At 27.9% G+C, this 12198-nt stretch overlaps 1 protein-coding gene across 1 annotated transcript; it reads left to right on the plus strand.

Moving 5' to 3' along the window:
* Nucleotides 1-34: 34 nt before the first annotated feature.
* LOC111619729 lies at nucleotides 35-11711 on the plus strand. Its single transcript, XM_023361526.1, has 3 exons — nucleotides 35-300; nucleotides 8939-9488; nucleotides 10641-11711. The coding sequence occupies exons 1-3, from the start codon at nucleotides 183-185 to the stop codon at nucleotides 10822-10824; spliced, it is 852 nt and encodes a 283-aa protein (XP_023217294.1). The 5' UTR covers nucleotides 35-182; the 3' UTR covers nucleotides 10825-11711.
* Nucleotides 11712-12198: the final 487 nt, after the last annotated feature.

Raw genomic sequence — 12198 nt, forward strand, 5'->3', positions numbered from 1 at the left:
CGAAAAAAAGTTCAAAATTTGCAGGTGGCGTTGCTTGTATTTGTAGCGCTTATTACAAAATATTAAGAAATAAACAAGATATGTTTTTATGAAAACGCTTTATGTATATGTAAATATAATGTTTTATATACTTTACAATAAGTAAAGGTATGTTATAAAATGGTTGAAGGCAAGTTACAGTTATGAACTCAGCCGCAAAAATAATTTCTTCTGCAAATTGTTTAGAAGGCGCTAATTGGGAAATTTATTCAGACGATGATTTAGGTGTTGAGAGTTTATTCGAAGAGATTGATAAGAAAGGTAAAAATTAAAATTAAGTATTTATCACAATACATTAACTGGGAAATGAAACCTACGAAACAAAAGGGAATCTATTTATTAAATAATTATATACAATCCATAAAGACCTGAACTGAGAATTAAGATAAATATAAATAATAAACTTGAGATCTTACACTGCAGATACAAACATTACACAATGGCTGCGTTCAGCAGACTCGGCAGTTTTGGAGCCATTGAGTATTTTTCTTCTGAATGCCCTCTACAATAGCGCTCTTTCGGAACATGTTTGGTGTTTTGACGTCACATTTGGTAGCGTCTTTCATTTATGCTACCTATTGCTACCTGAAACTGACCGATGAGGCTTTTTGGTCTGACGCGATGTCACTCTTCATTTGGCAGATCCATGTTGCTACATAACAGCTACCGATTTGCTTGGTTACAACTGTTGAATGCAGCCAATGACTCAAATGCAATACAGTGAACAAAATTGAATCGTTAATCTAAGTTACATTATTGAATATTAATTGAATTGTCAAATATCTGAAATGTTTGCCCTATATACAATGGCTGCATTCAGCAGACTCAACAGTAGTTCTGTTTTGGAACATGTTTGGTATTTCGACGTCACATTTAGTAACATCTTTAGAAACTATTGCTACCTGAAATAACCAATGATGGCTGCTTTTTGTTTCAACGTATATGTTACTTGTTTAGCAGATGTAATTACGTAACAGCTACCAGTTGAAACACCTTTGCTTGGTTACAGCTGTTGACTACTGAACACAGCCAATGACTTCATCTAATATTTGGACAGATGTTTAAGAAATAAATTAAAGGGATATAAGAAACATTTTTGTATTATTATTTACAATAAAAACATGTATTGATGTTTTATTGAATATTAAATAAGAATTGGCTGAAATTATTTTTTAAAAAAGATACATGTGATAATGGTGATGGGACTAGAAAAATGCATTGATTTAATATTTGGACAGACAACAACGGGAACCAAACTGAGCTAAAATTGTAAAAACAGAATGAAATTAGCCCTGAATATACTGCAAAACAGAACCATGTTCAATATTTACAAAATTCTTACTGAGTCATGCTGTGGTGCTAACTCATTTCTAACTACTTGACTCCTCCCACTGCTAGAATTCTAATTAGTTCAGTTGGTTTGTTCTGTTTGTGTTAACCTTCTACTAGTGATGTCTGTTTTTGTCTCAACGTATGATTTGCAAGATGGGTGCTTGTGCTGGACTAAATATACTTGATTTTTTTGTAATGATCATAAAATTAATTATAATTATGATGATTATCTCATCAACCATTTTAACACAGTGTAACTTACTAACTTAGCACACCATTCAAAGATATTCAGAATACTTAGCTCTGCTTTCATATCCCTTAGATTTCATACTTGGCATTCTATGTTACTGAACACGTCCCTGATTTGGTCAGTGCTGAAGAGATTAAAGACCCAACTAAGGAGGCTCAATTAAATATTAAATTACTAAATTCTTTATTTCTAATAATAGTTTTTTTTATGTATTTAGATATTAAATTGAAATGTAAAAGTTGTAGAAATCAATCCCATCCAAATTTCATTTTTTAAAATAAGTTGTTGTTTACAATTTAGATTTTCAATATATATGTTTATAACATATGCTCATTTTTTGTGTTATAAATAAACAAAATAAATTCAACCTTAATTTTTTTTATATGTTATTTGTTATACATCTGTCTGAATATTAAATGGAGTCACTGTATCACTGTATAAATACACACTCAACTTTAAGCTTTAACTTGTTTGTTGATTATAAATTTTATTTTATAAATTACAACAGAAAAATTAAAAATGACATAATAAGTTTTGAAATTAGTATGAGATAGTAAAAAATTCTACAATTATATAACTAAAATTCCTGCCATAAGTAAACAAAGACTTGAAAATGTTTGGAGCCTTTGTACAACTTATAAATGTTTTTATTAAGGCATATTCTTCATTATTTGATCAGCTACACTCACAGTTTTAATCTTACAGTACAAGTTGTTTTACAAATCTTTAATGGGCTTTAAAATTCAAAATAGCAGGAATCAGTTTATTTACTTAGTGAAGAGAATGGATTGTTGACAAATCTTTGACTTGGTCACTGTGTGTTAAAAAAACAAAAAATGGCTCTTGAATTATTTATAATGTTCAGAGTCCTAACTGATACCCAACTGATACCATCCATCTGATCAAAAGATGTGAATGATCTGTAGTTGTATAGTTGATTTTGGTAATAGGTTTTAATGTGTGATGAACATGTTATTTTTATAAGCCATCCAACATTATTATTATTATTATATCTTATTAATGTTTAACTTCATTTGTGATTAATCACACTTAAATAAATTTTATATGTTGTAATCAGATTTAAAAACAAAAGTAAAGCAGTAGAAGATTTTTCTGAAAAAAATAATAAAATTGATCAATCCCTCTTTATCTTGTATTAGAATCCAATATGTTTTAACATCTGTTTTATTATTTGTTTCAAGTTTAAGAGGACATACTTGTATTAATTACATTTAATTTATCTTTTGGATAAATGCAATAATTAATTCTCAGTGTAATGGTAAATGATTAAATTTAAGAAATATTATACAAAACAAAGAATAATATTGTAATTCTTTGTTTTGTGTAATAATTGTATTAAAAAAGATGCAATTTGAATGCTCGTTAAACTACAATGGTTTTATGATGGAATGATGAACATTTTAAACAAGTTAACTCATCTTTTAATAAAAAATATATTTTCTGGCTTCTTTAAAATTTAAGTGGTTGTTTTGCTAATCAACTTATAATTTTTTCTTCTTTTTTTCCACAAAGATATATTTTAAAACCAAAAATTATATTAAAAAACCACAAATGAAACTAATAGAATAGAATAGAATCAGTTTATTAACGTAATAGGCAATTGCCTGTTACAAGGGGGGTACATAACATTAATAAAAGATAGAAAACAAACATTTAAAACAAAGGATCAAACAAACTACATAATTTGAGGTAACATATAGTACTTAAGATTTTACCATCAAAAGTTTTCTAACACCATTATAGAAATTAAAAATTTCGTTAGTAGTAGCCTGGTTAAACTTATCATACATGTAACTCACTAGACCTCGGTTGACATTTTGATCTTCAGTGGTTTCTGAGTCTTGATCTTTATCAAAGTCGCAGCCATAAAATAAATGAATTTTTGATAATAGTCTTTTACAGTTTGGACAAGTTGACTTGTCATATTCTAAATATTTTCTTTCTAATATTAATCCACGTTGATTCAGTCTCATCTGGATAAAAAATTTTTTGACTTGAAAAGTTAAGTTTGTAAAAATATAATTGTTGATAAACGGATAGTTAAAGAGGGAGTTATAGTAAAACTTATTACTTCTATTACGAACATCATTATCATCTTGAACTATAGAACATTCTATAACTCTATGCATTAATTGGTTGATATATTGATTATTATTTCTGAGATAATCAATGACTAGTTCGATAGAAAATCCATATTCATTAAATATTTGCGACAGTTGAGTAATCCAGTTTCGATTTGTATTTATCTTCTGAGATCTATTGTATAATAGTAGTGCAAGCTTACTAGACAAGTCATCTATGTTAATTATCTTTTGTAACCATTTCAAGCAAGCTTTAAACAAAATCGTTTTTATTTTATATCTATTGAATTCCAAACGAAGAACACTCCCTGGCACATTGAACTCCAACTGATAAAGCTTACGTATAAATATATTTTGAAGTTTTTCAAACTTATTGAATTTGTTGAGTCACCAAATAGGAGCAGCATACAACAAGGCGTTTAACACTATAGAATTAAACAGTTTAAAGTGAGTCTTATTATTTCTTATTTTTGCTTTAGAAAATAAAATTATCAAATTATTCAAAAGATTCCTGGATTTACGAGTAATATATTTATAGTGTTTTTCGAATGACAAATTAAAGGTCCAAATGAGGCCTAAAAATTTCTTTTCATTGACAACATTTAATTTTTCATCTTGAATATAAAAAGACATGACTTTTTTAGACATTCTATTCCCATTTCTAAAGATCATGACCTCAGATTTATTAGGATTAATTTTAACCCTCAACTTATATAAGTATTCAGTAATTTGTAAAATTTTACGTCGAAGAGCAACTGCAGATGGAGCAACAATGACTATGTCGTCAGCATAAGATAATGAATGAATACAAATGTTGTCAATGTAGATACCGTCGTTTTCATTCGTAAAACAATCGTTCAAGTCAAATAAATAAAAGTTAAACAAATAAGGGGATAGAGGATCACCCTGTAACAATCCCCTACACACAGTAATTGGATTACCACATTTATTATTTTGTTTAATTATAACATTGTAATTACCATAAAGTTGACCAATAATATTTATTAGACATTTACTAGCTTGATGTTTAAGTAATTTATTTTGGAGCAAAATGAAACTAATACTAAATATAAATTCATCATAGAATGTTTAAAATTAATCTATAAAAACTTATACAACCAACTTGATAATTAATTTAAATACCAAACAAACATCCAGATTCTTTATCAGGCTACTTAAATAATTAATTATTCTTAAGTAGCCTGATGAAGAATTCTGCTGTTCATTTGGCTATAAAAACTTTCTAGTTAATGTAATATATATATACATACAACAGAAATTTTATGAAACTAATATATATAAGCACAATGATGGCAGATGTATTCCATTCTGTCATTTTAAAATTTTATTTCTGTATAAATATTCTTTCATAATTAGAAGTAAAATTATAGCAGTTCTTAATACAATACAGAAAAGTATTGAAGTCTATATAAATCTGCCTATAAAGAAGTAAACATTGTCAGTGTTAACATAAAGTTTGTTATATGTACAAATATTCAAATGTAAAAAATTAATAATTATTGAAGCTATAAACAATATTAAAAACATATTCTTTTATTGTTATTAGTATATCTATCTATCATATTTCTCCAGAATATTGTTTGTATCTAAAATTTGTCCTCATCTAAATTATTCAAAGAATGTATACATTATTATTTTTACTTTTCTTTCTATTTTTGTGAAGAATAAATATTCAGTAATTTTTTTTTTATCATTAAAATAAAGAGACTTTAAAACAGTAATAAAATTTTAGAAATCCAACAGCATTAAAAGTGAGAAAAAGAATGTTTATGTAATACAGTATTTGAAATCTGTTGGTTACTGTAATAACCAATTTCTTCTATTATAAGAGTCTGTTGGATGCTAAAACATTTAATTTGCCATAATTTTGATGATAACTTTCTCATTTTAGGTGTAAAATGTATTTGACATTTTTAAACTGGAGTTTTAGTTTCGTTGGACATTTTCTATAATCTTATTCAGTTGGTAATGCATTCTAATTTCTGAAACAAGTAATCAGTAATATCAGATTACAATATTATTATTATTAAATATTATTATAATGGATAGGAAAAGATAAGATCTCAGATCAAGAATCAAAAGTTAATCTATAAATATTAATTTTACTTGATGTTTATGGAAATTTAGTATATTAAGTTCTACTATTTGAATTCTTGATTCTTGTTTATAAATATAGGTGTAAATCACTTAAAAATAATGTTACATTTTCATTCTATTCATATTATTAATTTCAATAATTTGAAATATTTTCTTAAAATAAAAATTACTATTGAATAAAATTTTAGAATCAAACAGAAATGTGAAACATTATCTAAACAATAATTGTTGTGAAATGTTTTATATACAGGGTGTTTCATTTGTCATGTGCCATAGGAGATTATACAAAGAACTGTTGGAATTGTAGGCAAAGCATCGGGTAAAGGTACAGTGTACTGGTTATATGATGCATCATTTCAGGTTTGCAATATTGTCAAATAGAAGGTAAATGCACAAAATTCATACTGATTTTGTCACTTTGTCAAATATCTTTCAATTAGTGTAGGCCCAGCTGCTTGGTTCTGTAATTAGCTAGTGTGTTGTGAGGATTGAACTTGTGTTCTGTAATACTCGATATGCAGATGATAGCAAGAATATGACACATTACTGATTTGTTTCAAATGATAATTTTAGTTTTTAGCACAAAACACCTTAAAGTAAATAATCACAGACAGAAGGACTAACATTTTTTATCCTTTCAACAGATCTTCGAAAACTAACATTTTTGAAGAAGATATGTTGAAAGTTCTTCCATCTGTTAACTAGAGTTATTTATGGTTCTTTTAAAGTGTTTTGTACTTATATTCCATTCTAGAGAAATATTTTGAGTGGAACCATACTGATCAGGTAATTTTAAGTTTAAGTAAAATTAAACACAACAATAATGAAAATCCAGTGTAAGATCAGAAAAAACACAGCCAAGCCTAACATCACAACTTTCAATGATATGATCTCATTAGAAGTCAGAATATGTCAACTTCCTGATTAACTGTCAATTAAACTGATATTTTCCGAGTCGGTCATGAGAAGGTTATGGCACATTTTCCTCAACTGACCTGTTAGTCACTGCTTTGGATAATCTCATCTTCATATAATATGTCTGTAGTCCTTGGGAGAGTTGCTGCTTGTTCTCCAAGTTGTCAAGATCTGTGTTTATTCTTCTCATCTCATTTCATTTTTTGAATTCCCAAAGTTCTATTTCATAAAGAACTGGGTCCTGGTAACCTGCTAGGCATATCCATCTTAGAAAATATTCATCAGAAATGTGGGATTTGTTTGTCAAAAAACGTAGGAAATATTCATCAGCATTTGAACATATTATAATCTGTAAACTTTTTCTCTGCAATCATAATGAACATAAACACAAATACTATGTGTAACCATACTGTACAAAGTTTAGTGTCATACTAATAAATGTCTTTAGTTCACTGTGTTGAGTGACTCCTTCCAACTAAATCTCATCATTTCCTTCACCATTTTCTTATCCCAAGTTTCACATATGTGACTGCATCATTGCCATCCTAGACTCTCTCAAAACTCAAGTTGTAGATGTAACCTACTACTTGTCAGAAATTCTGAGTGTAATCACTTACATTCTGGGACTAGTGTAACATGGGTCCCTAGACCCCATACTGGTAATGTTTTATGTATTAATTAGAACAAGGTCAATCCTCACAACATACTGGTTAATTATAGACAGAACTATGCAGCTGTACCTATAATACTGAAAACTAATTCAACCACACATTTGAATTTTGTGCTGTTTGACAGTATTGCAAACCTGAAATGATGCATTCTCACAGAACAGAATAACATTATTAAGTGCATCACTTCATAGATGTATAACACTACATATACTTACAACACAATACAGCATAACACAAAGTATAAAATACAAAAAATACATACAAACATTAAAAATTTAGTATGTAAATATAAAATTACTTATTAAAATTTACTCTTTATAATTAGCCATGGTAGAATTAAGAAAAGAATATTAATTAATTTTAATCCTTTTTACAAAATCAAAAAAACACTTGTAGTAGGACTTTTAAAATGATTCCTCATATACTAATATAAACATCTATAAAAAGATTAAAGATTATTTTAGATTAAAGCCAAATTGTTAAATTTATTTTAATAATTTGGCTTTTATCTTATTTTAATTATTAAATTTATCAAGAGATGATAAATGTAAACATCTGTAATTCTGACAGTTACATTAAAGCCAAACAATTTCTGGGTTAGATCAGACTATATTACTGCTATCGGTTCTGCTAGTAATAATTAAATGGTAAGTAATTTGGCCAAGAGGTAGGCATTAGGCACCATCTCTAATTAAATTTAATAGTTATAATTAAATTAATATTTATTAATTAATTTAGAAGATTCTGGAAGAAAAGAATTGCCCAGAATGGGAATTAAATTATTTAGCATTTAATTATTAATAGTAGCATTAATATAGTCCAATGTAATCCAGCAATCATGCGGCCTTTGATACATTATATAAATGGTACAATGTACTCTTGTCCCTGATGCTTCCCCACTCAATCTCCTATGGCATGTATCTTATGAAAAACTATATATATATATACAGTGGTGGTATTCAGCCGGTTCGCACAGGTTTGGCCGAACCCATTGTTAACATTTTCAAAGTTTTCCAAACCTTGTTAAACACACATAACATTTCTCAGTGGTTTTGTTTCTTTTAAAAAATATATTAAAATATACGTATTATACTCTGTAACACTACTAAACTAGAGCCTTATACCCCATTTGCCTTGGTGCAACTTCCCTCAACCATTTCAATCTCGACTGAAACGAGGTTCAATTGCAGTCGACTCGAGAGTTCTTGAAACTAGATCCAGCATAAGAGAGATCCCACAATCTCACACACACGAGAAAAGACAAGATGGCTGCAGAACACGTGTTGTAATAAAATATGTACAAAATAAACCATTTTAAACACACTTTTTTAATTATTTATAAAAAGAAATATATTGTTCTGGCATAAAAAATGTTAAATTTTAACTGACTTAATTTTGTGAATGCATCTTTTTTATTTATATGGGTATCTTAAGGTCAGTTTTTGCGCTAATGATGCTAATGCACCATTTGAGCGAAAAAAAATTAAGGAAAAATTTTTTTTTTTTTACAGATTTGGGACCAGTAAATGAAAATTGGTATGTTGATTCAAAGAATGAAATAGATGATTTCCAAACTTGTAAAGATGTAGAAAATAAAGACGTTAATTTGACAAACAACAGCAATACAAATTTGAAAAATTTTAATGATTGGAAAGTTACCACTAACTGTAAATTGGAATATTGTGATATTGAAAATAATACTGTTATTCCAATAACTGAATTATCTTCAAATAAATACTTAACAGAAATTACTGACAAACTTCCCTTAATTAAACCTGAAAATGCAAATATTGAAAAGAATGATACTTATTTGTCAGATCCAGTAAACAAACATAGTTTGGAAGATGTTGATAACAGCTTTGCTGGACAGTTAAAAAATGATTCTTTAATCAATAGTCCCATTACTTTAAGGTATATTGATAAATCTTTGAAAAAATCTGATCAAAAGAACAATTCTTTATTGATATCAAATAATAATTTTCAAGAAGGAAATATTTCACCACATGTTTCTAGTCCATTCTTCTTATGGAGCCCTATTACACAAGAGCAAAAACAAATAAAGTAAGTATAAATTAATAATAAATAGATATAGTTAATAACTATTTACAAGTATGTTTAATTTTACTTTATGAATTTAATGCTTATAAATCAGTCTTAAGTTTAAGAAGAATTACAATTGAACCCACAGTCGGCAGAAAGAATAATTATTCAAATTATCACTAAACTGAAATAAAATAACTTACTGGAATATAAACTTAAAATAATCAAGCACCTTAGTATTTTCAGCAACGAAGTATTTAGTAAAATAAAAACGTTTTCGACTATATTTCGACTATTAAATATAGTCGAAAACGTTCTTCAGTTAAGCCACTTTAAAACGAAAACGAACGTAAAATAGAACGCAAGCAATACAATGGTTTAAAAATTAAAATTAATTACTTAAAAAACCGTTGTATTGCTTGCGTTCTATTTTACGTTCATTTTTGTTTTAAAGTGGCTTAACTGAAGAAGACTATTAAATATAGTCGAAAATGTTTTTATTTTATTAAATACTTCGTTGCTGGAAATACTAAGGTGTTTGATTATTTTATCACTAAACATCTTTGGCTGCTGAGACACATTTATTTGCTTATACACTAGCATTTTCATCCTAATGCATAGGATGTCCTCAGGTGACTGATTTTGAAACACCAGTTGCAAACTGTTTCAAAATGGAATATAATAAACATAGAATATTAGAACATTAAACTTCAAACACTTGAATATAAATACACCATTCCAATAATTCAAACATAAAGTAAATTAAAACTAAAACACAAAAGTAACATAAAAATTAAAATTCTAACATAAAAACTAAAGTAAAACAAAATAAATATAAATGTAGAACTAGAATTGTAAATTTTCAATACAAAAATATGCAGTAAATATGGTATCTAGGAGTTTCTATAAAGAAACTTCTTTTTACAATGAACTTCCATGCTGATAATAAACTGCCTGTATCTCTTGCATAAATTTGTCCTTCAACCTGCTCTTATATATTTCAGTTTTTTACAGCATTCAGTGCCAATTTTGGAGAGAGTCGTCTTAACTAGCTCTGCCTCATCCCATTTAATGATTTTAATTAATTTTTTAACATAATTAAGTAAACAATAAAAATTAATTTGTCATATTTATAATTACTGTTGAATAATAATAAAAATATATAAATTTCAGTGATAAATTTGTTGTTCCTGTCTTTCATACTCCATTAAGTTGTTTTAAAACTAGTACACCAATTAAGATTACTGAAAGTTTGGGAATTCAGTCTTGTAGAGATATGTCATGGAATTCAGCAATGGAAACTCCTGTCACAATAAAAGGTATTAGAAATCTGGAACTTTTATTTTTTCAATATTAACAACTTTTAATTACATATAATCAATATAATACTAATTAATTGAAATTTTTTCATAACTTTTATCATGCAGTTCTTTTAATCTGGTAAATCTTTTTTCTTCATTCTTGGAGAACATAATAATTTTGATGAAAAGCTATTTTTTAAAAGCAAAACAAACACTGGATTACATCAGGCTATTTTTCTATGATTATATTTAATTAATTACTAAATAATTTGTCACTAGAGGAGGTGTTAGGCACCATCTCTAATTAAATTTAATAATTATAATTAAATTAATATTTATTATATAACTTAGAATATTCTGGAAGAAAAGAATCAGCCTGGAGTGGGACTCAAACTTGCAACTCTTACTGTGCAGATTTGCTTCTAGCTACACTACCCAAGCCTCCAGTTCAATCTTCTTTTCCAGACATATTTAAATATGATATAACCATCCATGGTTTATCATATTTAAATATGGGTAGGAGTTTGTAGGATGAGGGCACTGAAGGCATCCTTATGTGATATTCTGCTCTCCCTCCATTTTTTGTATTGTTTAAATCAGTATTGTTCTCCTCCTAACCCTAATAATTCTACAGAAAAAAAAGGATAGTCTACAATCAACGATCAAAACGCTTTCTTCGGGTCAAATGTCACAGTCTATACCAACAAATTAGATCGATGATAAAATCAACAAGGCAAGAACAGACATTTAAAAGAAACTAATAAGCGGCGTTTCTCACCCCTCCTTTAGCTGCACATGGCATGTGTCTGTGGTCACCTGCACAATGACCAAAACAACATGATAATAATTGCCTCTCTCGTCGACTAACACAATATTTAATATAAACAATCTAGAGATTTGTCAAATCTGAGAAGATATTGTCAAAATATATAATAATTAATGGGAGAGAACTGTCAAATTCATAGGAATTTATATCATAAAATTTCACCTTTAGTAGACCAATGTCAACAATCCAACCAAAGAATATTGTTAATTGAAAATTTCTATAGAAAATTGAATGTTCTATGATGAATCCAAGATCATTTAAATTTATACAATTATACATCAAATCAAGCCTGTATTACTATAATAATAATAATAATAATAATAATAATAAGCAACTCCAAAGGAAAACAAGAACAACACTTACTAAGCATAAACAACATCATCCTAAATCCGCCACAGAAAGATTAACTCTTCCACGTAAAGATGGCGGACGTGGCCTGATTGACATAGTTAACCTTCACTACAAACAAATACAGTCACTGCGAGAGTTTTTCTACAGGAAACAAGAAACATCACAATTACATAAAGCAGTAACTCTAGCAGACTCAAATAGCACACCATTAAACTTACACTCACAACACACAGACATGACACAACATATAAAA

The sequence above is a fragment of the Centruroides sculpturatus genome, unplaced genomic scaffold (assembly GCF_000671375.1).
Source record: "Centruroides sculpturatus isolate CEXI.00-Female unplaced genomic scaffold, Cexi_2.0 scaffold88, whole genome shotgun sequence".
In the NCBI taxonomy this organism is placed as follows: Eukaryota; Metazoa; Arthropoda; class Arachnida; order Scorpiones; family Buthidae; genus Centruroides; species Centruroides sculpturatus.

What these genes read in the sequence shown, in the direction of transcription:
- LOC111619729 (XM_023361526.1), top strand. Translation starts at nt 183, where the DNA reads ATGAACTCAGCCGCAAAAATAATTTCTTCTGCAAATTGTTTAGAAGGC. An exon ending in CGAAGAGATTGATAAGAAAG is followed by an intron (nt 301 to 8,938) that starts GTAAAAATTAAA and finishes TTTTTTTTACAG; the next exon opens with ATTTGGGACCAGTAAATGAA. An exon ending in CAAGAGCAAAAACAAATAAA is followed by an intron (nt 9,489 to 10,640) that starts GTAAGTATAAAT and finishes TATAAATTTCAG; the next exon opens with TGATAAATTTGTTGTTCCTG.